Raw genomic sequence first — 27,119 nt, 5'->3', positions numbered from 1 at the left:
CTGCTGACAGCCACCTGGAAGAGGTGATACCAACTTAAGAAGTTGTCACTGTGCCTCTGCAATGACTAAACTCTTTCTGTTGTGGATGGTTGAACATGACTGTTTAACCAAGACTTACGTTTGGAGTGTCATGGTTTCATGTTTTGTGAGACTAAACCATCCAGTCCGGAGTCCCTTGACACGTTTGAGATGGATATGGTTTTGAGTCCAGGGGATTTTGTGGAGAGGAGTGTTCCAGGAGGCATTTGGTACAGTTACTTGGGTAGCATAGAGTAGCTATCAAGTCGCAAAAAGACTGTCAGAACAGAAGGGAGATTGGGCCATGGCAATGGCAGCTATGATGAGGCCCTACATTTGCTGTTCTAGACTATAACCGCATGTTAATCCGGAGGTAAAATTCCACACCGGAAAAGGTAAGAGGATATTTAAATGGGAAGGAGCTGTTTGCTGTACTCTGGGCAGTCCTAGAGCAGATGCAGCAGTCAGAGATGCATGTCTCTGTGGTTTCTGTTGAGAACTGACTGATATGGTTGCTTTTACTCTGGAGGAAGTGAGCTACAGCTGCGATTTCCTTACTGACTTGTTGGATAAATCAGCAGCCTGACAGATGCTGAAGTTAAAAGAGGATGTCAGTGTTAAACATATGAGGCAAATGGGGACTTTTGAGCCGAGAAGAAACATCCACAGACTTGCCGTTTATGACTACCTGTTCTCCATCTACTCTGACTCCAAGGCTACAGAAATGCGTTGCATGAAACCATGTGTGCAGAGGGTTGTGTGTGCTTGAACTTCTTACTTAAGGTTGCCCTCTGTATCTGCAAGACTCCTTTCTCCTATTGGACTTGCTGTCAATGTCAAAGGGTCAACAGTAGGACTTGGTTTGCATGAAAAGCAATAAAGAGAGGCTGATTTATTAGAGCTCAACTGGCTGCCAGGAGGCTCAGTGACTCCTTTAATGTGGAGACAGCCAAGTGAAGGGTTTGGGACAGGCTTGGGGAGGCTCTGCTGCGAGTGCCTCCACTGAGCTGAGCACCTGCAGTAATCTGTAAACCTCTTGCACTCGTCCTTTGGTTAATGTCATCCAGTGCTTCCTTTCCTTTCCTTGTCTCAAGTCATCATGTGTGTGTGATGGCAGTTGTGTGAGGTGGTTTGATGACAGAAGCCAAGAGGAGGTAAAACAGCTGTAATTTTATTTGTGACTGGTACCGCTGCATCCAGTACTTCTGTTAACTAGAAAGCTTCCAGGGTAGTGTAATCCGAAGCTGTGGCTTGGGGCTTGCAGGCAGTGCCCGGACTTTTGCTGCCATCCCACCCTGGGGGTATCCTTGTGGGCGACACTCGTAAGTGTCACTGGTCAGCACAGGTGGAATAACATGTTAAGGATCAAACCATTTCTCTGACTGACATAGTACATGTGGAGGCTGTAATGAACTCTGGAAATAAGGCTGTGAAACAACTTGAATCTCCACTACTGCCTTCAGCTCAAAGATTAAAGACCAGGCAAAATGCTGGAGAAGGTCCAACCACTACCCTCACACTGCCAAGTCCCACTAACTTATGTCCTTAAGTGCCACATCCACACAGCTTGTCTGCAACTGTGTGTCCGAGGACTGGGTAAGTGGGAACAGGGCAGGAGCTGCTTTTGCTGGTATGCCACCAGTCATGTCTAGCTCAGTTCCACAATAACAGGCATGACGGACTTCCTGGGGTCACTATGAAGTAAATCTGGGGGTTTCAATGTCACTTCCACAGCATATTAAAGACTCGGTGGTGTTTCTCTGGTCAGTCTCAGAGGACCCTGAAGTTCTCTCTCCTTTGGTAAGGGTGGCTCTTCCCTGGGGGTGGAGTTTCAGTCAGGGATGATGGGAAAGATTTCCTATTATTTCCCTTTCTTTTTAAAAAGCCACATCTTTCTGAGCTTACTGTTCTTCCTTCCCCACTTCCCAAAACCTTGTATCTGTGATGTAAGCCGCTTTTGGTGTCAGAATCTTAACCTGTTCATTTGTTGTGCTTTTGAGAACGCCCATTTTTGTGTTTCTGAAAGGACAGTAAAGCTTCTTGCTACCTCAGCAGCCTGCACTGGGAATGATGCTTAAGGCTCCTGACAGGTAAAGGGTCCCCAGGGTTGGTGCTAGATGGTGTTTGTGTGCGAAGTAAGACAACAAAGGATATTTGCTCTCACGGGCAGAAGAAGAGTCTCTGTTTCTGTTAGTATTTCAATATCGTGGGCAATTTCTTCAAGGCCACCAGTATCTTCCCCTCCAGTTACCATGGCAAAAATCTCAATCTCCAGTTCAACCTGCAAGCCTGCAGCCACCTAGCAGAGACAGAGGGTTACTCACAGGTAAGGTGCATGTTTCATATACTTGTTTCTGATGACATTAAAGACTTAGTGCCCAGCACACGGGTTTGTGATTGCCAGTCACCCAGTATCTGTTTCACTAGAAAGGTCAGCACAAAACATGGCAGCTTGAGAGAAAACTGCCAGGGGTTTGTATTTTTTTCCCTTAAACTTCCTTTTTAGGTTGCAGAAGGGAAAAGGGAATTGGGGCAGCTGAGAATCAAGAAGAGGGGGCCTGCTGCAATAGGAATGGTTATAAACTAAAGGAGGGTGAGATTTAGGTTGGATATAAAGAAGAATTTCTTTTTACTGGGAGGGTGCTGAGGCACTGCCACAGGGTGCCCCAAGAAGCTGTGGCTGCCCCATCCCTGGCAGTGTTCGAGGCCAGGTTGGACAGGGCTTGGAGCAACCTGCTCTAGTGGAAGGTGTCTCTGCCCTTGGCAGGGGGTTGGAACTGGATGAGCTCTAATGTTTCTTTCAACCCAAACCATGCTATGATTTGAAGTACTGATTTGTGGCTAGGGCTCTGGACTAGGAGGTTTCACGTGCCTTCTGGCACTATGTTCTTACACAAGTCATTGTTTCTTGATTCCATGCCTGTAAAGGCATTGTCAAGAACATCATTGTCTGGTATGACCTGGATGCTGTGGGGATACTGAGCAGCACAGTATTTATCCACACACAGGTGAAGAGAGAGACTGAACAAAAGCAGAAATGTGACAATTTAGAATGCTCTGGTGCTTTGCTAGGTAAGACTTGAGGTGGAGAATAGTTGCAAACAGAAGAAATAGTTGAGGGAAGAGTTTAGTTCTTAAAGCTATTGGGACAGGAGATGAAGTCTAGGTGTAGGACAGAGCAGATGTTTGTTCTGAATGATGGGAAAACTCAGGCAGTAGTAGCGTATCCCATTTACTTCTAGAAAAGCTCTCTTGAATCTCAGTGTTTCACCTGCTGCTTTCCACTGAACTTTACATGTTTACCCCTTCGCATTCTGGCACAGGCTGAGACTGGGAGTGCATGGAATGCTTGGTTGAAGGCAGGAGAGAGACAGTGGAAGGCAGCATCACTTTAAACAAATCATGTGTTCCTTGCCAGCTTTATTCCCAGTCAGCTGGTGGGAGAGGAACCCAAGATGGCCCGAGGGTAATAAAAAGCCAAGGATTGTTTGTGTAACCTACAGGTCCTGGTGTGTACATCACTCTCAGTCCCGTGTGTGGAGGTGGCTGCTTCACCCGAAACCTGTCAGAGAGAGAAGAGAATCAGTTTGGAGCAGCTGTTTCAGGCAGGTAGGAGGCATTGCTGGAAAGAAGCCAGCCTGCTCTTCCTCTGCTTGTGCAGCCAACAGCAGAATGTGTTAGCTCATCCTTCCTGTCACAGTGTACAACTTGGGCTGCAGCAGTATTCCTGGGCCTCTCCTCAGGACTCAGGTTTCTAACAGAAGCACCCAAAGGAACAGATGAATGGGCTAAAGTCAGACTCCAGAGACCTCTTTACACTGACTGGACCTTACAGCAGCATGTGAAACGTCAGCGTGCTCAGCCTGCATACACAAGGGAAGCTGAAATGCACATTACATCTCCTTGGCAAACATCTGCGTGTTGCACACCCAGAAGTCCTACACGATCTTTATTTAATGCCCTTTTATATGATTCTATTGCAGACAGATACCAGTGTAAATTGTGTGTAAATAATTTCACAGTACCCACTAAGGCAGTGGTTTCACTTCTTCATTTCTCACTGATGGTTTCACATCTCTGCAGCCCTTTTGTGCACACAACTTCCACTGTCAAGGTCTCTGAAGGTCACTATAGCAGATATGACCTCTACTTTTGTAAGGCTCTGGACTTTATCCTCTGGTTTTCATCTCTACCCGAAGAACAGTTACCAGCCTGTGCTTGCACCAGAGGCTGTTAAAGGAAAGGCAGTAGAAGAGCCATTGCTAGTATATGGCTCCATCTTATGGAAGGCTCTGTCAGACTTCTAAACTGGCTGCCAGAATTCCTGTTCTTTCTCTGGAGCCTGGACTGTTATGAGAAGCTGGACTAATTTTCATCAGGATGTCCCAAGTTTAGACTATTATATGAACAATGTGGAAAGCAATAGTTAGCTACTGTCCCTGTCATTGAAAAGCTCTGGCTGCAGCACGAGGCACACATAGGGCAGAATTGCCATTCAGGAGCTTGCAGTTCAGCTTTCCTGTCAAAGCATCAACTAAAAAGCTTAAAAGCTAGGCTGGACTTACCAGAATCATGGTGGTATTTTCCTTGACTCTCCTTACTGCTGTCCTTAACCAATGCTAATGTTGCAGGAAAAAAGCAAAGACTATTTATCACCCGTGCTAAACGGAACCAGCTTCTGAGTGACCTGGACTGGTCTCAGAAAATAGACAAATGGGTGAGTTTGGCCTGAATAGCAGCTTTTAGTTAGCTGCTAAATAAAATCAGACTCTCTCAACCTGCAGGAGGTAACTGAGGGTAGGGAGGCATGAGAGGCTGACAACAGAGAACTTTGGTGGGCACAGCTGTCGTGGAACACAGCAATTTAAAAAGCTTGGTTTTGGCTTTGGGACTTTTGAGCCATCTGAAATGAAAGCCTCCCACCAAGTACTGAAATTCCTGAAACCAGCTGGTGGGATTATAACAATTCAAATGTGGCTCTTTTGAAGTGACAGAGCTTAGGTGGAAGCCCAGAAGCTGTAAGGACATAAGAAACCTGTTGTTGCAGGCTCTCCTTTCAGCTAAAAAGCAAGATACACATAGCACAGCTAAGGCAAGTCCAGTTGAGCAAACTGAGGGTGAGAAAAAGATTTTGCCCTCTTTTCTTGTCATGGGGGAGGACAGGGCTCATAAGCCTAAAGTAAAACCACTGGAGTTGTGCTGGTGCAAGAGTAATGGAATGAACATGTGTGCAGTGTGACTCCAAAGGGGAATTCTAGAACAGAAGAGCAATCATAAGTATTTTCTTACTGTATTTATATATTCTTTAAGCTGCAGCTGGGTAAATAGGATCATTTCCTGTGATTTGTCATGCAAAGCAAGAGACAATCTGCTGGACTGCAGGCCTAGAAATGGACTCACTTCTCCCCACCCCGCTGGAACACAAGTACAGTGCTGGTTTGAGCCATGCACTGAATAAGGGAAGCGTGTGCACAAATCAATGCTTTATTTGCCATGTATTCTGCCATCACTGGAGCTGTTTCTCAATGCAGCTAAAAAGACCTGTGTCTGCCTGAATACAGCTCTGCTCATTTCAACTGACTTGCAGCATCCAGCACCATTTCCCAAAGCCAAATGTTAACACTGGTTTCCGTGAAAAACTTTGGTCCCAGAACCTGAGAACTTCAGTGAGAATGAGTAAATCATCTGTATGGGCCAGGACTATGCATCCAGGGCCTGCTGGCCCTTACTGCTTTCCATCTTCCTAATAACATTCATATGCAACTACTGCTGAAGTATTTCTAACATTATTTCTTCTACCCAGTTAGTCATTATTAAATGATTCCAAATATAAGAATAGCATTTGTTATCTCACATTAATCAGATCAGAAGGTTGACAACAAGCAATGCATATTTGGACAGTTAAAACCCAAGGTACTAAAAAAATCAAACTAACCTTGAGAAGTTCACACCAACGTTCTTCAGGATCGCTGTGGCGGCATAGGTGCAGCCTTCCTTTAGTACCCCAAATGTCACGCTGGGTGGAATGAGGTGGAAACCACTAAGCTGCTGTCCTGCTGTTGCAAGAGAAGACGTGTTGACCTTTCCCGCGACAGGATCTTCTATCTTTGCAAACAGAATTAAAATGTTAGATAACAGAGAAAGTTGATGGCCATCAAGGTAAGTTTGGAGTTACTTAGCCTACATTTGACCTCTGGTCACTCATCCTGAAGAACTACAAAAAGACATTCTAATTTGAGTAAGAACTGAAGAGGCACTTTGAGTATTGTCTGCAAACTTATACTGGTTTGAGTTTTCAGACTATTAAGCCATTGAGATGTCTCAGGGGAAATGGGAGAAGTTCTGCTCTTCTGGAGTTTTCATGTGGATGCCTGGTGCAAAGTTTGGCCTAACAGCTGAGAGGAAAGGTACTTTTAGAATTGCCAGTAAACTTACGTATAGCATAGAATCATTTAGGACCTTTAAGATGACTGAGTCCAACCACTACCCTTGCACTGCCAAGTCTCACTGAACTATGTCCTTAAGCGCAACATCTAAATGGCTTGTGAGAACTTCCAGGGATGGTGATTCCACCACTGCCCTGGGCAGCCTATTTCAGTGCTTGCCAAGCTTTTTGGGGAAGAATTGTTTCTTATCTCCAGTCTAAACCTCCCCTGGTGCAGTCTGAGGCCGTTTCCTCTTGTTCTACCGCTTGTTCCTTGGAAGAAGAGACCAACACCCACTGATAAGGTCCCTCCTGAGCCTCCTCTTCTCCAGCCTAAACCCCCCAGGTCCCTCAGCTGTTCCTCATCACACTTGGGCAACACAGGTGAAGGGTCTGGAGCACTCCTCTGGACCTGCTCCAGCACCTCAATGTCTCTTGTAGTGAGGGGCCCAGAACCAAACACAGGATTCGAGGTGCAGCCTCCCCAGTGCTGCTGGCCATGGTTTTTCTGATACAAGTAAATAAATCCAAAATACCTTCCAGTATTGCCCCAGAGTAAAGATTTTATGCAAAAGAGATGACTGAGAGGATATTAATATTAACAAAAAAATGTTATTTTACCTTTTTATTTGGTATGGAGTTTGGTTTTCTCCCCTGAAGGGATAACGGTAATTTAACTTTCTCTGTTCTTGGCTGTCCTGCAACATTCACCAGCAGACTCTGAACTTTATGTTGTAAAGGTGTCTCTTGCGATCTTGCAGCCTGGTTTAGGCCTGGACAAGGAAGATTTCCAAAAGCACAAAAAAAACTAAGCATCATATTAAGCATAATCCTGAAAGTCTTCTTTAGATAAGAGCTTTATTTTCTATGAAAGCATCTGATCAGCACAAGGACAGAAGAACTGGTCTCATTTCAGCGGTCAAGAAATCTACAAATAGTAGTATGTAATTAATGTAATAGTAAGCCAAGTTGTACTGTATTTATTAGAACTAATCAGTGGAAATTTGCAATGAAGATACAAACACCTGTGGAAATGATTAAAAACAGAAGTGTCAGTACAAAACTTTAAGCACAAAAATTAACATCAAAGCCATTGCTATTCCAGAGGCAATGCTGCCTCTGCCATCAGCTGTACAGAAACAGGCTGCTCAAGTCAGATCTGTCTGTTCATATAACAACAAATTCCAGTCCAGGTCCCAAAGCAGTACAGCTTCATCAGCATAATCAGGTAGGAAGCACTGTCTCTGAGCAGGATTTATTGTCTTGAATGCAACAGTTCATTCAGATGTATGACTTGTATGTGTCTGACTCTGGGGTTAAGATGATCTTTGCTGTCTTTTAATCTTTGAACTGTGCTCTCCTCCATAATGGAGAGTATGAGCATAGGGATGACCAGAGCAACTTAGATCTAAATACAGCTTTTTTTGCTTGACAGCCTAAGACTCATGTAGTTTATGGTAAAGTCTGATAACCTCTGGAGAGAAAACACATGACAATTATGGTGGCTGCCTTCTCAGGAGATGAACAGCTGAATATTTTGCATGGAAGAGGATTGTTTTTCTGTTTGGACTGCAAGGATCTGTCTAGCTGGAATGCCAAGTCCGGTCAGTTAGCCATTTCGAGGAAGCAGAAGTGTTACTTGAGAATAGCATCTTCTCTAGATTCCCCTCTAATTTCCAGACAACAGAACTGCAGGTGGTTGAGAAGGGCTTCCCATCTACACAGCTAATGGCCCACAGCATACAACAAAAAAAACCTAAGCATGGACATTAGGGAAAAAAACATCAGCATTTCTTGTTTTGCCTAAAGGTGAGCAACATTTATGCATTGACATTAGAAGTTAGTGTAGTTTTGGCATCTCTCTCTACACTCACACCCTCTCTTCTTGCTTTCTTGTCCCTCCCAAGGTGCTGCTCCTTTCATCACTTACCCTCTGGCTCTGGAAGTACAGGTGAGTACATACGCCCCAAGGTCTGTGGATTATGCATAAATAACAGAGGTAATTTGGGAGGTTTGAAGGCAACAGCTTGTTGGCAGTAGTGGGCAAACATTCCCACTCCTAAGAAAGTGTACCAGAACGAGTGTAAGGAAAGGGTGAAGGGAAACCAACTATGAGATGCAAAGACAGATTTTGCAAGCATGCACTGCCAAAGTTCAGCTGGTGTTTGGCATTATGTGAGCACCAAAGGTTGGGAACAATTAAAGCAAACTAGTATCTCTCCAGTGCTGATCATCCAAAGCTGCCACCACACGCAGATGCATAAATAGAGGGAACAACAATAAACATAGCAACGAAAGCAAAACTGAACTGGGATGTTTCAATGGCAAAGACCATTTAATCACAGCAAACTCTGTTCTGGAGTGTTCTGTTACAGATCTTCATGAGCAGGAAAATTCAGCTTGTGCAATTTTTGTTTTAGGAGAGAAATTACTTCTTGGATTTGTCTGCAGTTCTATCCGTCACCCCCATGTTGTTACAGCAGTGTCCTAGGGTGAAGGAGAAAATCTCTGCCATTAGTTTTACACGCCTCTTCTGCCAGTCTTGCATTTAGATGTATTCAGGATGCTGAATAGAGGTAGGTAAATTTAAGTTTCTATTGTAAATATTTTGTCAAAAGTTATAAGAAGATAGGTATTAGCCTGCTCCAAACTACATTCTGGAAGTCGGCTTTACCTGTTGTGCTGCTGGAACCTTTATTTTCTTTGGAATGAGCCTGCAGCAGGTGGTCAGGCGAAGATGAGCGATCACTCATGGTACTGAGACATTCAGCTGCCAAAGGGAAAATAATGGAATACTAAGAAAAGTGTTTTTTATACTCACCATTTTCATAAACATACGAAAAACAATTCACAAAGTCTTTGGCACTTTAGACAACCTTTGAAAGCTGTCTGCATGTGACACACTGCTTCACTGGGCAATGGGGATCAAAAATACATATCTTGTGATTAGTCATTTCTTGTTCTCTTTCTAACCGAGCAATAAACCTTAAAGGGCTAATGGGCAATTTAACACACGTCTGCTGGCGATTGCAATACGGTGATTCAAAATGAGGAAATATGGGAATTAGTGGGGGGCTGAGAAGGCCCTGTGGAGGACTGCTTCCTGATAGGACTCTTTGCTGTGTATGAGTTTTAATGTCGCTATGTGATTTCAGTCATTTTTCAGGGCTACTTTTCAAACAGAACTGAAGTGTTCCTCTCAATGCTGTAAAGCTCAAACCTAAGATGATGGTTCACTCTTTCACTGCTTCCCACCATCCAGTCACTGATTTCTTCCTGTATCATCCAAACTAACTTTATCCTGCATGTTTCCTATTCCACATCACTTTTGCCCCAGTCCCCAAGCTGCCCCTTTTACCACTGAGTTTCAGAATTCCATCTTCCTTTCTTTTTTTTCCCTACAGTCAGACTAGTGCTTTTCTAAACTCCTCAGTTCTTGCTCATCAAGAATTATTGTTTATTCCACTGAAGTTTTTCTTGAGCACTTTGCATCCATCCACCACTCATTCATAGCACAGGCCCTCAGCTTTGCATCTTAAACCTATGGTGCTTCCACCTCAGTGTTGTTGGCAAAGGCTTCAACACATTAAATGTAAAAGTTTCATAGACCACATTTATATTAGTGGATTAATGAGGAACATTCCCAGTTACTAGAATATGCTAATCTATACTTTTAACTTGTCAGAACACTGGTATGATGTTGACCGTGGAACTTAGCGATCTCCCCAAAAACATGGGTTACATAAGTTTTGGTCAGGGAAAAGCCCACCTTGATCTGGGAGACTGAATTTAGGCAGCTCACTCGGTACTGGTGGATCTCAATGTCAGGGAGTGCTGCTGGATAAGTTTCATGTATCAGAATAGATACAGCCATTGTGGTTCAAGTAGTTATGTGTCAAAATGACTGGGAATCCATAGGGTCAGTGAGACAATGGACAAAACAATGAAGAAGACACTGAGATGTTGCCAGACAGCAGATTACCTGTACTGGGTTTCTCAACTGTCTCCACAGGGAAATTGCCATTTTCCTGTTTTTGAACCGGAGGAAGTTTCCTAGACAGTGCTTCCACATCAGGAAACTAGAGGAAAGTAAGAAAGAGGGTTTAGATCTCCCAACTAAACACTCAGGGGAAAAAAAAAAAAAACAAAACCAAACCAATGGGTGCAAATGAAACAAATAAGCAGAACCAAAGTGGTGACTATAAAAAAGATAGACATAAGTAAACCTCAGATTCCAAAGTACATTTGTGAGTATGCTTTATGCACTTACAGCAGTTATCAAGTGAGACTACACTAGGAAAGTTCCCAAGGCCGCTTTTAACCCAGGAGGGTGAGTCTTATTAATTCCCTTTCTAGTTATGAGCAAGAGGTTTAAGACGGGTAAGTGAAAAGACATGAGGTTCAGCTTTTGCTCCAAATCGGACTCTTCCCAGAGTGCATGTAAGGAATCTACAGAGTTTGTACTCAATAAACATACAGCATCTCCAAGATACGTTCCCTTGGACAACGGCATATAATTCTCACCATTAATTCTGCCACAACTGTTCTCTCTGTAATGGTTTCTTGAGATAAATTGAGGCTGAGATACAAACCCAAAACTATTTTTGTGGGAGCAGGGCACTAACTACCTGGCCTAGCACAAACTCCCCCACTTTTCAGCTACATTACCTTTGCTAGGAAAAACTCCTTGCTAAATTCTGATTCAAAATACGGAGGAATTATTTTGTATCTTATTGCCATCAAGGACTTCTTTTCTTCCTCAAGTTCTTTCCTAAGCAAGTTGTAGCATTTTTGGTAAGGAAAAGAAAGAAAAACGCGTTAGAACTGAGTTCACACCGATTTTCAGTGTTACATTGAGAACACTGAGGAATGGAGCTGGTAAAGGCAAGCAATATCAAATTATATTCTTTTTATTTGCAATTATCTCAGTGATAGATCACACAACAGGCTGGTCTGTCATGCCCAGACATTGACCTCCTCAGCTGTGGTGGAGATGATTTATGGAGGAGCTGACCAAAATGCATATGGACAGTGGTTGGCTGTTAAGGAGAGCTCCTCCTCGAAACATGCTCTAGTTGTCTAAGTCTTGTGGAACACATCTGAGACTGACAATAGCATTTTTTCCAACCTTCCACCAACCATTTACATGAGAATTGGTATTTCAGATGCATTGCTAAAACACGTAACACTAAATTAATCTGGTTTCTTTATTTTATCACAAAAAACTTTGATGTCTCTGGATACAGAAAAAGCTGTTCAAACTTCTGAAGATAAGATTCACCAGAGTAAAGACCAGTTATGGTTTCAGCTTGATTTAGTCCAGTTTTACAATGCTATAGTTACACTGACTTGCAAGGTCTAACATCAGCTATGAAATCATCACCCTTAATGATATTGAAAGTTTTGACACTGGCTTTAGAGCCAGAATTGCACATGGTGTTCTTAGGTGCCGACTCAGACAGACACACTTAAAGCAGTTCTTTAAATAGTATGCAAATCAGTGTAAAATACTGTATCAGAATATAAATCTGAAATTATAAGAGTTTTTTATCTCATGCAAGTCAGAAAGTAATTAAGAAGTAGTATGAAAGGGAACATTTTCAATTGTTATTCAACCTTTCGCAAAAGTATGAAAAAGCAAGTTTCTGATCACATTAGTTCATCACCATTTCAAGTTGTGTTTAATTTAAGAAAGACTAAATGACCTAAATAGATGTCAAGATGATTTTCATTTTGTTGTGAATTAATGTGCATTACTGGTAACTTTCTCTATGTTAATCCTCATTCATGTACCATAATTTCTACTTCAACCTTGTGGCAAAGATGAAAAGCAGAATCCTGGGCTGCTTGAGGGGGAGTGTTGCCAGGCCCAGGGACATGTACCCTTCCCTTCTGCTCAGCCCTGCTGAAATCACACATGGAATTCTGTGCCCCTTTCTGACCAACCTGATACACAAAAGGGCTACAAAGCTGATTTAAGTGCTTGGAGGATCTTTCAACTACAGAGAGTCTACAAAAGAGAGCTGTGAGTTTTCCCTTGAGAAGCTGTGAAGCACCCCCGTGTGACAGACGTGCCTGGGATTCTATTTTAACAGCTGGGCTTACCCAGTGCAATACCCAAATCTTAACTTAATGTATCAGCATTTGAAAATGTTCCCATAAATCATTTTCCATCCTGGTGGCAGAACCAGAAAACAGAACACAGAGCTTCTGACTTCAGCCCTGTTTGGATAGTGTAAGTTATCAGTAACACTGCTAGGTTTTGAAAAAAAAAAAGAGAGACTTCATCCATCCATTCAGTATTTCTGTTACAGAGAACACCCATTATTTGCCAGCAATGCTAGTGGACCATTACCCAACACCCAGTGAAATCAATAACAGTCTTGCCAAAGGCAGACTTAAGTTAGCTCATAAAATAAATAACTTTCTGTCCTATTAATGCTATTACCTGTGCTCTTCTTTTCTCCTCTGCCACTTGGACACTGGTCTTAGTCCTTTCAGGCTGGTTGATCAGGGAAGCGAATAAAGGAGTGAAAATGAGAAAACCAGTATTATGTTTTTTAAGCACAAACATACTTACAGGATAAGCCTGGAAAATTATGAGAGTATGTTTTGTTAACATCTCCGGTGACTTGGACTTTGATAGTTGGTACAAAATTGTTCACTCATATCTATCTCTATATATATCATATATAATTTTTATTATATTATTCAAAGTAACCTTCAAAATCTTTTTCCAACAAACTTTGAAGCATCTTTCAGATAAAGAGGCACAGAGAGACAAAATAATCATAGGAAAAGGTAGTGTAATGTTGTGGTATGTCTAGAGATGTAGGTGCCAGTCCTTAATGACAGCCAGTTAAGAACATTGCCTTGCCCATGTGCTTGGTTCCATCCTCGTGTTACTCACATGTGCATCAGTTCTCACTGGTCTGTCCTACCTGCACCTCTGCTGCTGGTCCTCTCCTTGCGTGGTGATTGTCTTCGCTGTGTGATTCTGTCGAGGAGAAGCCACTGCCTGTTCATACAGCTCAGTTATGTGAGCTGCAAGGTGAAGAGTATTATTGAATGTGTGTGTTCTGCTAATCACTGCTAAGTGTTATGAATAAAAACCTTAGAAGGATATATTTTTAAATGCATCTTTCTGTCACTTGATGAAAACCTAACAGATTCTGTACCACCGTGAGGGAAGGGGCAGAAAGAACTTCAAAATCAAATTCTGAACATTAACAGACAGGAAATCAAATCAATGTACCAAGCACAAGAGGCAGATTAAGTTCATACCCCCTGTATTTCCTGAAATCTCTTTATCATAAGAATCATATATCATAACACTATCTAGGTGTTCCTGCTCCGGCAGGGGGATTGGACTAGATGATCTTTTGAGGTCCCTTCCAATCTCTAGCATACTGTGATACTGTGATAAGAATCATATATAATAAGATATATCTTATCATAAGAAATATCACCATAAGACACAAATCAAACATCTGTCAATAGGAAAAATTGCTGATATTCAGTCACTTTCTGCCAGGGGAGCAACGTTTATGTCTCTATCTCTTACTGAAGAAAGTAATGTGGGCTTTCAGGAACATTTATTACTCTCAGCTTACTTAAGTTGTGCTTAATTACATCTCTGAAGCAGCCATAATCAACACTTATGGAAGGAATTACTAGTTCAATATGTAGAATGGAGAAAAGCCAGTCTTTCCTTATTTAAGACTGTGACCAGTTCTGGGGCTTTAATAAGGAGCTTCCCTATCCTCTGACACCGTCTTTTACAAAATGTGTTGTATACTTGATGCTTTGAACCTAAAGAAATTTCCTTGGTTGAAAACAAATTTCTGTGGCAAAATTGAGGAGATTAAAGTATTTGAATGATACAATCCAATTTGACTATGACAATGTATCTCAGCGTTTCAGGGGATTTGGGCAGCTTTTTCACCACAGAAGACTTTAATTTCTATGCTTCTTCTATTTTTACCTTTTAAAGAATTTTTCTTTCCCAGTATCATCTTCATTAATAACGTTATGTTAAAATCGCACCTCCATTTAAATCAGGAAACTGGGGAGCAAGCATTTGTTGCAGCAGTTTTCATTTACTTTGCACAGGATGCCTTTTTTAACAAGCATAAATATTCTTGACAACACAGGAAGGACAGAAAAATAACCCTTTGAAGGCTGGCATCACTATGGGATTGAATACTATAACTTTTGCTCTGGAAATATGAGTCAAAATGCCAAACACACATGCCTAAACATAGGAATTGTTTTTTAGAGGTACTGAAACATTAATGCTAATAAGTTTTAATCACCTGTGAAAATCACACAGAATTATCTAGCACACAGACAAATTCACCTTTATGTTCCTCCTTTAAAAATAATACTACAGTACTTTAAAACTTACTATGATATTTTACAATTTAGAAAGATATTCAAGTTTTATTACCTCTATCACTGAGATTTTCAATTGACTTCTCCCAGTTAGGAAAGGACTGCAATGAAATGGAATAACTGTGACCATTTGAGAAACAGACTTCACAACAACAGCATCCTGCTCAAAGGATTTCCATCCTAAACAAGTGTTGTTACCTGAGAATGTGACTACAAGACTGGAGGTATTTCAGTGTGTTAGAAAACATGAGTTGGCAAAAAAGGAAATGAAGTACAATTTCCCTGGTCTAAAGAGGTATTAATTTCCTTCTTGATGACCTACTTCACAGATGGCTTTGTATTTTATATGGTTGCTGTTTATTAAATCAACTAAACCAGTTCATAATCAAACTTGAATCTGTCTGCAAGGGATTTGAACCAGATCTAAAACTCATGGTCACAACAGGAAGTCAAATGGAAAAAGTGTCCAGCAATTTGTAGGCTTCATTACTGAGGAGCAATCTTGTAGTTGGCTTACAGTAAAGTCTTTGAGGGGTAAGCAACTCTAAACTAAGCTGTTTCCTTTATTCTCATGCTATCCCTGAAAACCAGAGATCCTATGACCAGGCAGTCTAGGTTGTAACAGAGATAGGGAAAAACCAAGACTTGTGAGGAGTGTGACACAGATTCCTAGGTCACAAGAAGGTCCACAATGAGACTCTACTGCTCAGAAAAGAGTTGTCCAGTGTGAAATCTGTACCTGGAAATGTGCTTATGGTAGCCAGGACAACCAACAATAATTAAGTCACTAGATAAGTTCATTGGAACCAAGCAGCATGTGAGATTCAGCACTTGGATCTCATCAAAACAAATAGAAAGAGGCAGATGTAGTTACTGACACATCTCTTCTCTACGTTCCTCTTTCCAGAGGATTTGTGAGCTCCTTCCAGGTTCTTTTGCTAGATACTTCTTTTCTCTACTCTCTTTTTAAGACTTGTATGTCATTTGACAATAATGAGCAAAAAAATAAATACCAAGGCTTTTAAAATCAAAAAATAGGCTTTAATTTCAGCAAATGAAAATGCTATCTTGGCTAAAAAGTTCAGAGACAGATTCTAGAACAAAGTTAAAATAGCATTATAACATTCTAGAATAAAGTTAAGATCTATCCAGAAAGCCAGGAAAAGGAAATTAACAGCATTTAAAAGTGGAAAGATTTCATTCCTAGTATTTTTTTCATGTTGAGACAAGGTTTAAAAGGTAGACTGTAAGGGTAAGATGTGTTTGCTAGAATACACTCACATTTGAAAGGTCAATGGAAGTGAATATTTCAACTAACATGGCTAGATTGCATTTTTCAAGTGCCAGATTTTTTATTTCAGTATGTCTGAATTCACTACATGCAGGTTATTTGATTAAGTGGAAATAAAAGTATTTGAGTCTAAAAAAGAAAATGATGCTTATTAACTACTAAAGATTTAGGATGTGAATTCACAGCATGAAAGTTGCCAAATTTGAAGGAAGCTGTAGGAAACAAATTATTTAAAGAACTGAAAGAAAGCAAACTGATCACTCTTTCCGTAAGATGTAAGCAGTGTTTCTCTCATCCATACTAATTCATTCCACCCACTTCTGTTTCTTTTACCACTCATCTCTCACTAACCTCACTGTTTCCTGACTGCTACTCCAAGTCCCTCTTCCCCTATTTAGCTACTTTTCCCATTACTTATTCTCCTCCTTTTCTTTTCATGCTCTAGTAATCTGTGCAAATGAGCAGAGCACCTTTACCCCAAAATAGAAATGCTTCTCAGCAGTAATAACAATATTCTTTCAAATTGTTTTCAGATTATCTCAAAAGCAGGGCTTAAGCTCTTACCGTGGAGGTGGCTGTGGTTGAAATACCCAGCTGCAATGACAACAGACTGGAAACATTCCCATCTTAACGTGGGGGAATATGCACATTTCAGTAATTTTGGCCTTTGTGTTTCAGAATGATTCATTCCATAGAGCCAAACTTCTGAACTGTTTTGAGGGCTGCTACCCCAAAATGGTAGTAGTGCCATGCAGCAGCCCAGCTGAATGCTGAATGTGGCTCTTGCTTTACCATTAAACTACAGCAGAGACAGCACTATGCTTTCCTGACATTTGCTATTAGTAGACAATGATGTGTTTTAAGACTGACACTTCCAATACAATACAATGGTTTTGTTGGAAAAGGAAGTTAAAAATGTAATTTTTCTCACTGTAACCAGTTCAAGGAGACTTGTGGCATTCTCCTTTTCCTCTTCAGTTCGTGGTTCTTTTACGTTCATTTCTTCTAGCTCTTTTTCCTGCTTTAAAATGTTGTCTGTATATTCCTGGTGGAACAATGAAAAAAGAACAAGAACGATGCAGACGTTTTCTTTGCATAGGTAGGCTTAAGGGCACATACATAGGGAAAAGAGTTGGAAGTGACCTTAAACATTATCTAGTTAACCCTCTGCAGTGGCGGGCTCTTCAAAGCCCCATCCAACCTGGCCTTGAATGTTTCCAGGGATGGGGCATCCACGACTTCACAGGGAAACCCATTCCAGTGCCACACCACACTCAGAGTGAAGAATTTCTTCCTAATATCTAATCTAAATCTCCCCTCTTTCATCTTAAAGCCATTGCCACATGTCCTGTCACTACACAGCCTTGTAAGAAGCCTCTCTTCAACTTCCTTGTAGGTCCCCTTTAGGTACTGGTCTCCTTGGAGACTTCTCTTCTCTAGGCTGAACAGCCCCAACTCTCTCGGCATGTCTTTGCATGCTATTTCTCAATGTCATAAAGGTCCCATCTATCAATTTTTGTGAATGGATTATACAGATATTTAACAGTCTGCACAGAGAAATAGTTTTTAGGTCAAAGAGACAAGTTTTTCAGACAGGGTCTTACTTTGCCAGAATCACACCAAGTGCTACAGAAAGGAATGCTGTAGAAGCTCAGTTGGATGGAAAAAAAGGGTCCTTAAAAAAATGTTGTCCTAATACACCACTCTGCTAGGAAGCTACATGCAGTGCCAAACTTTATGACAGACAAGGTCTGCAGAACCAATCTGTTTCCAGTTCTTTTTCATTCCTTTATACCTCTTATGTCTTGAAGGAGACAGAGGAAGGAAGAATACCTTTTTCTTTAGATCTTGATTTATTTCTGAAAAAGTGAGTATTTGGCTAAAAATTTAAGATACCTCTTTCTGGAAAAAAACCCATTACTTAAATACTAATATATGAGCAATGAGAATATTTCCATTGCACGTTAACAGCATTATTACAACAGTGTTCTTGGTGTCAGTAATTGCAGTTCTTCCTTCCCAAGGTAACCCAATGGCGTTCTTCTTTCAACAGATCTGGTCAATGGAGAGACTCAGCTTGGGATTGTGGTGTTAAATTAATAAATTATAGAACACGTGTAATTTGCTCTAATTGGTAAGTAATAATGAGGTTTTTGTTCTAAAATCTCTTCTAAGAGCATCCTCTCAGTCTGAATTAAAGAAATCAATGTTTTATACCAACACTGTAAACCTTCTGATAAGGATCAACTGCAGAACTTTCAGATTCCACCTCTGAACACTTGCAGATGAGGTAGAGCTTCCACCTTGTTTGAACAAGTCACTAATGAGGGATGGACACACACTTTGTCAGGAAGGCTACATAGCTGTTTTCTAGACATGGAGAGATTGACAGAACTAAGACTTGAACTTGGAAATTTTCTCTACTGATTTATGAAAACAATTACACAGCCAAGACTACAGTGTGTCTCAGTGACCAAATTAACTGTAGAATTATGGTGGGCAAGAAATTCTTATACAACTTTATAGATTTCAGTTTGTAAGGCTTTGTGAAGGGAAACAAAACTTAAGCAAAGTAACATATCAATATTGACAACATGGATGCTATTGTTAGTGTACTATCTTTGATGTGTACTGGACTGGATCCCATGTGCTTACACAGAGAATAGGTTTCACAAGAGATAAGTAGAACAGTTGAGCTGCTTCAGAAATACACTTTTCTTAGAGCACTTCTCTATGTATGAAATGTTGATTGTTCAAATGTAGAAAACTTTTTTCTTTGCCTCAGGTATATACTGCAAATGCGTGTCACCCACTTTGGAAGAATAAATAAATATGATTGTACTACCTTGAGGGAAAGCTGCAGCTTTTCTCTTAGTTCATCATTGAGTGGCTTATACTGGAACAGCTGACGGATTTGCAGTTTATGAGGACATTTTCGCACAGGTACTGACAAGTGTGTCTGCTCTTTGGATTCAACGCAGAGACCCCTCCAAAGACATGTTCTGGCTGAGGGATCTGTGATCTTCCTCTGAACATAGACAAGAACAAGCAAAAGAGCAAGAGGCTACTTATATTACTGGCTAAATGCACATACAGCAATGTGTGTCTCATCTGAAAAGCACATGCTCTCCTTATAGCATCACAGCTCTAGACAATAAAGCCAGTAGATTCCTGGCCACAATTTATCTGGCAAGATGAACTCCCCTGAAAATGACTATATTCCCTCACTGAGTGTAAAAGAAGCCCAAGAAGACCGCATTTTCCCTGACACAGCCTACCCCTTGCTTGGTCTGCTTAAGAAACTAAACTTAACAATGTCACGTTGTTTAGAGCTCCATTTCACAGTGACAAACATCTATTGCTTAAGCAGGAAAAGACAATTTTGGAAAAATTATACCTCAGGAGGAGAATATGTGTCCTCTCGGGTCCTTGGCTGAAGATTTGGAGGAACAATACTCTCTGGTTCTTTCTTCATTTCCCAGGGGGAAGCTTCAGCCAAAGGGTGGAGGATGGTAATACATAAAACACCTGGTTTAAAGGCAGATTTTTCCAAGAATCAGTTCAAATCAAAAAATGATGGACAAGAGTCTCCGACCTCCAGAAAAATGTACTCACCTAAGTGTAAAAAGCTCTTACCATCATGTAGTAAAAGTCCATGTGAAAATGTGATCCTTGTGGCTACAGATACTATTGGATCGCTGAGGTGATTACAGAATACTTGGAACTAGTTCAGACACTCTGACTCTTTAACAACAGACTGCCTACACTTCTTGATTTGACTCTTGGGTGTTGTATAGTGTGTGTACTTCACAGTCTAATTACTGGATGGATTCCATTAGAAGATGATTTGGTTTTATTGTTCTGATTAATTTTAATGTTCATAAAAATATTTTTTCCAACCCAGCCCAAAAATCTATTTAATCTACTATTATCTATCTCAGAGGTAGCCTTCAAAATGGCTATTGCCATTGAGGTACCTTATCACAATGATACAAAATTGTGAAGCTTGCTCTCAAGGCAAATAGAGCCAGTACTGTGAGAGGCAGAGTGTGAAGTCTGGAAAAGCAGATGTGCTACTATGAAAAATGACAGGCAGTTGTGAGCAAGTTTTCTTGACTGGGATTTTCACTGGGAAGGCATCTTCTCCATCCTCCCGATCTCCCCACCTTCTGGATCTTTCTGACTATCTCAGTGCCCTTTTCTCTTTACCCATGGCAAAATTATTTCATTAAGTTTTTACAATGGGGAACCAGTCATTACTGTGAATAGAAGTAGCATTTAGAAGTGTACAAGACCTGGTAAGAGCAGTAGGTGGGAAAGATGTTCCCCAAGCTTATGTTATAAACCTTTGAGAAGAAAATACTTTATGGCTTGAAGCAAACTATCATCTCCCCGCATCATAAGCAGAGGAAGCATATCTTCTTGTCTTTTTTGTTTGTTTTCTTAGGACCTTACACCACCACAGTGCATTTCATAGAAATACAGTATCTCCAACTAACTTTGCATTGATTAGCAATCATATTGGATGTAAGCTCTTGTACTGCTACTACAAGGTGGTTGGTGCTATGTACTGTTGTGTTTTCCCACGAGCTCCTTTCTCATGCTTCACCAACAGAAGCATGGGCACTTGCCTACCTGGGGAAAACCATTTTGGGATTTCCTGCCCAAATAAAGAGTTTTGAAACTTCTGACTCCACTTTTGCAATTATTTCTGTTATTAGTTTGTCAGAAAAGTTTCCTACCTGGAAGCTCTTCTACAGGATCCTGCAAGACAGCAGCAGCAGGATCACTATAGACCTTGGCCAGATACTCTTGTACATCCCTGTTCCGTAGGATCTCAGTTCCAGAACCATCTGCTTTGATGATGAAGAACCTACACAGCCAGCCACAGACTGTATCAAGAAAATGGGACTCCCACATGATGATATCAAATGTGGAAACAGAGAGTACTGAACAAAGGAAGCACAAATTTATGAACGCTGCACAAATACAGAGTAGTGAAGGAAGTGTAAATCTAGGAATCCACTGCAGGTTACCTGGGGACATGCTCATCATAAATGATGGGTTTGTTAACTTCTTGGAGTGCTGCTGCTGAAGTTCTGTCCTCCTTGTCATTGGAGTCAATGCTAGGAACACACACATTTGTGCTGCCATCAGCCATGACCTATAATAGAAATTATATAAAATTACTTGAGTTATATGATATTTGCTTGTATCTTGCAGTCACTTGCAGATACTTGCAGTAACTTGCTGCTGAACTTTAATATGACCTAGCTAAGTGAAAGAGCCAGAAAAACCATATTTCATGCTGAACAACCTGAAAAAGAAATGAAAAAGAAAACTGAAAACACAGTGAAAAAGGCAAACCAAACACTTCTAGGAAGATGTGCCATATCATAAACACTAAAATCACATGCTGACATTTAACAAGGCTCAAGGACTGTTAGTTGTCAAACAGGGCCATCCATGTTTACATTCCACATTCATCATACGTATCTGCAGGCATCAGCAGGCAACTTCACACAAAAATACTCACTTGCTGGTCAAGTCAGGTAACAGTATACTCAGCCACTGATGTATCTCTGTGAGGTATATATGTATCCATGTATATACAGCAACACACAGAGAGATATAAACAAATATATATGTAATTGTATATATGTCTATATGCTAATATATTAGTTAATGACCACACAGCACATACATATATAACTATACATAGATTTATATACAAATATAAATGTGTATATATAAATATGTGTATATACATACGTACAGGCGTGGCTGTATATATAGGTATATAGGCAAATGTGAATAAATATGTATACACATCTGTATGCATGTGGATATATGAAGAGATATAGATGATATAGATACAGATTATATATTTGTATCTGTCTACCTATAGATATATATATATATTTATAGAGGGAGCCCTTTTCAGGCATTCATTCACTTTAAAAATATGGTCTCAGATTATCTTCTGATAATACTGAGTGAATTTCTACAGTATATTCCTTCTTGAAAATACTATGTGATTATTAACTAACATGTCATTAACATACAAATAAGGTAGCTAACAATGAATAATAACCTAACCAGGAATAATAATGCCTTTGGAAGATACAGTTTAAACCAGGGTGATTCAAAGGGCAGCCAATGAACTAACTGAATCTGACATACCCACCCCACACCTTTTTTACTGTAGTCTCAGGTGTGACTAGGACAGAGGAAAACTGACCCTACTACACCAATGCCTGGTTGCTATCTCTACCAAGCATGCAGAAGGTGAGAACTGGATAATAGCTGATTGTAACAGCAGGCAAGGCAGGATCCAAAAGCTGGATGCCTATCATATCTGTGCACAATGAGAAGCTTAGATCCATGAGCTGTTACACGTATTTTATCCACATGATTACCCTCCCCATCACATGAACACTTACCCAATGAAAATGGGGTCCTGAAAATAAAGTGGTGGGATGATGTAAATAAAATATACTCCATTAATGGCAAACCCAATGAAACTTGTTTTCCCTACAGTTGTTCTTCATGTCTGCATCCTCTCATACTGCATTAGATCTCATTTTTCTTACTACCACCCATATCCCCTATGATTACTGCTCCCATGATGCCTTCAACTGCTTCCACAGCCTCCTCAACCCCCTTCCTTTGTTCCTTAAGTATCAGCTGAGAAAAAGCAGGATGTGCTGATGCTGATGCCAAAGCAACTTCCATGCTGCTTTGAATTGCACTGATTTTATAGGAACTTGGTATCTTTGAAATTTCTATCCCTCTGGTTGATCAATTCAAAATTTATTAGGGAGAGATTGACATATATCATAGATTATACAAGCACTGCTTCTTCAGCCAAGTTAAACACTGTTACAATGAGTATGTCCAGAGGAACCTTAGTGCTGTTTTACAGGAATATGGGAAACTGGTAATGATTACAGTTGCAGCAACAGAAAGGATACTCTAAGGATGTCACACCTAGAAGCTTTAATGAGAACCTTACTTAGAAAACAGTGTGCAGGTCACAGACACTTAGATTAAGTTCCTGGAACTCAAAACTAAGCACTAACCTAGCTCAAAAGTATCTCTTAGATGTGAAAGGATCACAGGACAAAGAGTATGACTTTAAAGACTGAATCATTCCTTTTACAACATTTGCCTTACCAGACAGATTAGGGTATTTCTATGGACTTTCTGAAAAGCAAATGTCTTCATTTGCAGAGCTGATTTTTTACTCTAATCCAAGTCATGCTAATTAAGGTTTGCTTACAGGTGAGGTGAACTGAAGACCATGTGTTTTATTTCAGTCTCTCTAAAAAGGGGAAAATCCCTAAAAAGGGGAAAATCCCAAAAAAGGGAAACCTATCACATACTCAAGAAAATTTCAGAGACCTGATTCAGAAGCTGATCCCTTCTGGCTAGCTAGGCTACTTTAAGTATTACAAGGCTTAAAGCTGACTATGAGAGATGTTTATGAGAAAAAATTACTTAAAATTACTTGTTCCCTTCCATTTATTTTACCTTGAAAATATTTCCTTCAGTATCCATCATTTCACAAACAGTGCTGGAAGTGTGTTTCATAGTGTATCTCCCTGGCTGTTTTTCTTCTTCCTTGCTGATGAAATTGACAACTTCATGGGTATAAACTGCTGAGCAATCTTCATCAATGAAAAGGGATCCTGTCTTCGTGGGTAAAACCTATGAGAGTGAAAAAGGGAAGAGGTTCAGTCCTGGAAGGTGAAATCTTCAGCCCAGAGGTACCATGAAAATGAAGAACAGATGTAAATCAAGAGGAGAGCTTTCAGACCTTCATCACCGAGTTATCCAGTTTTGAAGGACTGAAGGGAAAGAAGATAAGGTCCAGGAGGCAGGCTGATGTTAGTCTTTGTAATATTTTTCTTTGACTTAGGGAAATTTAAGATTGTGATTTAACTATACTATACAGTTGTGAGCAAGTATCTAAATATTGGCAGGATATGAAAGAGATAGAATCACAGGATTTGTGAAGGCTATAGAAAAGGGAGTTAAAACAGTCAAGGTCAGAGTTGCTGATGGCAGGGAACTTGTAACACAAAGATGAATATCATTGTCGCAAACTGAAAATAATTCCCACCTGATATGTTCCCTGTGGCTTTGCAATAAGACGTGTCCCATCTCCAAAGATGGTACAACAGGTACCATCCTCACAGTTTATTATAACAGTAGCGAACTCGGGATTCTCTACTTGCATATATTTCACCTTCTTCATGGTGGCTCCTGAGGGTTTATCTAAGAAATAATACAGAACAATGAGACACTGAAATTGTTAATGCTCGTAATACGAGCTCTAAGATGTAAAGAAATTCCTATTCAGCATCACAAATCTTGGAAAACAATCACATTGGTACGTTAATCTGGCCATTGCCTTCCTGTTGAATAAGCAGATCAGTTCGAGGTCAGTGTTTTGATTTTTGAAATCATAGAATGGTTTGGGTTGGAAAGGACCTTAAGATCATCCAGTTCCACACTCCTCCCATGGGCAGGGACACCTCACACTAGACCATCTTTCCCAAGGCTCTGTCCAACCTGGCCTTGAACACTGCCAGGGATGGGGCATTTACAACTTCTTCGGGCAACCCATTCCAGTGCCTCACCACCCTCACACTAAAGAACTTCTTCCTTATATCTAACCTGAACTTCTCCTTTTTCAGTTTAAACCCTTCACCCCTTGTGCTGTCACTGCAGTCCCTAATGAAGAGTCCCTCTCCAGCATCCTTCAGACACTGGAAGCTGCTCTGAGGTCTCCATGCAGATTCTCTTCTCCAGGCTGAACAGCCCCAACTTTCTCAGCCTGTCTTTATATGGGCTCTAGCCCCTGATCATTCTCATGCCTTCCTCTGGACTTGCTCCAACAGTTCCACGTCCTTCTTATGCTGAGGACACTACAACTGCATGAGAGCAGAGTACAGGGCAGGATCACCTCCTTCAACCTGCTGGTCACACTTCTTTTATGCAGCCCAGGGTATGGCTGGCTTTCCAGGCTGTACAAATCCCACAGAGAGATGTTCCTGAACACTTCCTGTGAATATACTGCCAGCCAGAAGAAACACAAAAAAACATTAGCCCCAATTATTACAGGCAAACAGAAGTTCTACTTCAGATAAAACTCAAATCAGCTTGCTTGCTGAAAAGAGGGCAATGAACATACTAGAACTCCAGCACTGTGGTCTCATGGTGAAGGTGGGCCATGAAAGAAGGAAATTTGTTTGTTTGAAGCTATGTCATTTTTGCACTGAATACTGCTGACAAAAAGACCAAGCAGACAAACTAAACCTTGACTGCACTAGTGAATTGTTATTTAGGCTACTAGCATAAGCTTTCTTTAGTATATATTTTGACAATTATCTGCTTCACAAGACAGATCAAAGACAAGTGTTCTCCTATTGATTTTACCTGTTTCCTCACTATGCTTGGGTTCAAAAAGTTCTTCACAGTTTTTATATGATGTCATGATCCTAGTGCCGTCAGCATGATCTACTACTCTGCTTCCATCGAGCTTCTCAACAATTATCACTTCATCATCTCGTACAGTCATAACCTGAAAGAATGAAGGGATACTCATTTATTTAGCCCTGTGATAGTTGAAACAGCAACAAGAGTAATACAAGGCATCATGTAATAACATTCTGAAGAAGCTACTGCTGCTTTATCTACTTCAGAGACTGAGGAATCACATTTTCAACAAAATTTAAAGCCTCTGTATTAGTAACAGTGTAATAACACAACCTATAGCCTATGTGCTCAAAAACCAAAAACAACTTGTATGATGGCAGCCCTCTTAGCTTAGTAGACAGTGCTATAATAACACAAATATAGTAATACCGTTCCATCAGCTGGGTCAGTTGCCTGATAGATTAAGAGTGGTTTCAGATCCATTCTTTTTCCTTCCTCAGTGCCCACTTGAATGCCTGATGGAGTTGTTGTTATCCAGGTTCCTGCCTGTTTCACCTCACCTTGCTCAGAATTAACCACATCCTGTATAGTATTTTCAAACAACTCATCCTTGGCTGGGTGTAATTTGTTGGTTTTGTCATTGGCTTTCCCTGCTGAAACAAAAAATTTCTGTATTGGTATTCTCTAAGGCAAAAGAAAAACAATGAAGTGCAAAGATTCTGTGAGTACTGGTTTTGACAGAGTTGAAAGAACAACTATGTATCAGGCTGGAAGGAAATTACAAGTCCTGTTATTCAAAGGTGTGCCCCTGAACTAACCTTATTTAATGTGTTCATTAATGACACAGAAAGAGTGAAGATGTCAGTGCTACTGACATCTGATTGTGACCTGACTTTGGACAGGAACTATTAATGCAGAAGGAAATCTTAATGGATTACAGAGAAAAAAAGCTTCCAAAAGTGTCCCATGAGCTTGAAGATAAAACTAAGAGGAATTTGATACAGCTTATTAAAACAATATTTAATGCAAAAAAGAATAAACATCTACTTTAGACATGTTTGCAACAGTAGAATAAAAGAAAGACCTGGAGGAATCATCCATACAGAATGATTACAAGTTATCAGTGTGAAAATATGCTAACAAAAAAAAGGCAAACACAATCTTGTGGTACATCAGAAGAAAACGAGGGGAGACTCCATTGTGAAAGGGAACTGGACAGTATAGTGATCATATTAAGAATGTGATGGAGAACTCCAGTCTCCCATATTTTGAAATACGAAACTTAGATTAAGGGTATAGCGTTTACTATAAATTTGACAAGTGGAGATTAAAAGTGTGTGGGGGAAAGCAATCATGATTAAAGGATATACACTGGCCACAGACAACGAGACTTAGAAGATGGTTCATCAGAGATGTTCTCAAACATCCAACCACTTACCCTAAGGAATATCCTAAGAACAAGGGCTGGATTTGATAACTCAGAAAGTCTCTTTCTGAGAGACCTTTCTCTTTGTCAGCAATTTTTATTCACATACTTCCAATAGATTC

General features: G+C 40.5%; 1 protein-coding gene across 1 annotated transcript in view; it reads right to left on the bottom strand.

Moving 5' to 3' along the window:
- Positions 1–1,173: 1,173 nt before the first annotated feature.
- SPAG17 (sperm associated antigen 17) overlaps positions 1,174–27,119 on the bottom strand; it is a 98,879-nt gene continuing 72,933 nt past the window's right edge. The window contains exons 28-47 of the mRNA XM_057415889.1: positions 26,001–26,224; positions 25,572–25,716; positions 24,253–24,407; positions 23,661–23,837; positions 21,164–21,291; positions 20,870–21,000; positions 19,525–19,655; positions 18,973–19,155; positions 17,059–17,172; positions 14,892–14,937; positions 13,384–13,486; positions 12,891–12,944; positions 11,111–11,213; positions 10,425–10,521; positions 9,117–9,212; positions 7,064–7,215; positions 5,954–6,123; positions 3,520–3,580; positions 2,173–2,317; positions 1,174–1,363 (exon numbers count right to left, since the gene is read on the bottom strand). Of these exons, the coding sequence (XP_057271872.1) occupies positions 1,227–1,363; positions 2,173–2,317; positions 3,520–3,580; positions 5,954–6,123; positions 7,064–7,215; positions 9,117–9,212; positions 10,425–10,521; positions 11,111–11,213; positions 12,891–12,944; positions 13,384–13,486; positions 14,892–14,937; positions 17,059–17,172; positions 18,973–19,155; positions 19,525–19,655; positions 20,870–21,000; positions 21,164–21,291; positions 23,661–23,837; positions 24,253–24,407; positions 25,572–25,716; positions 26,001–26,224 (2,552 nt within the window). The 3' untranslated portion in view covers positions 1,174–1,226. The remainder of the gene's footprint in view (positions 1,364–2,172; positions 2,318–3,519; positions 3,581–5,953; positions 6,124–7,063; positions 7,216–9,116; positions 9,213–10,424; positions 10,522–11,110; positions 11,214–12,890; positions 12,945–13,383; positions 13,487–14,891; positions 14,938–17,058; positions 17,173–18,972; positions 19,156–19,524; positions 19,656–20,869; positions 21,001–21,163; positions 21,292–23,660; positions 23,838–24,252; positions 24,408–25,571; positions 25,717–26,000; positions 26,225–27,119) is intronic.

Source organism: Pezoporus wallicus, unplaced genomic scaffold, assembly GCF_028554395.1.
Source record: "Pezoporus wallicus isolate ANWC-B61680 ecotype Strahan unplaced genomic scaffold, APGP_CSIRO_Pwel_v1 contig_6814, whole genome shotgun sequence".
Classification (NCBI taxonomy): Eukaryota; Metazoa; Chordata; class Aves; order Psittaciformes; family Psittacidae; genus Pezoporus; species Pezoporus wallicus.
This window is presented reverse-complemented; position numbering and strand designations above follow the sequence as displayed.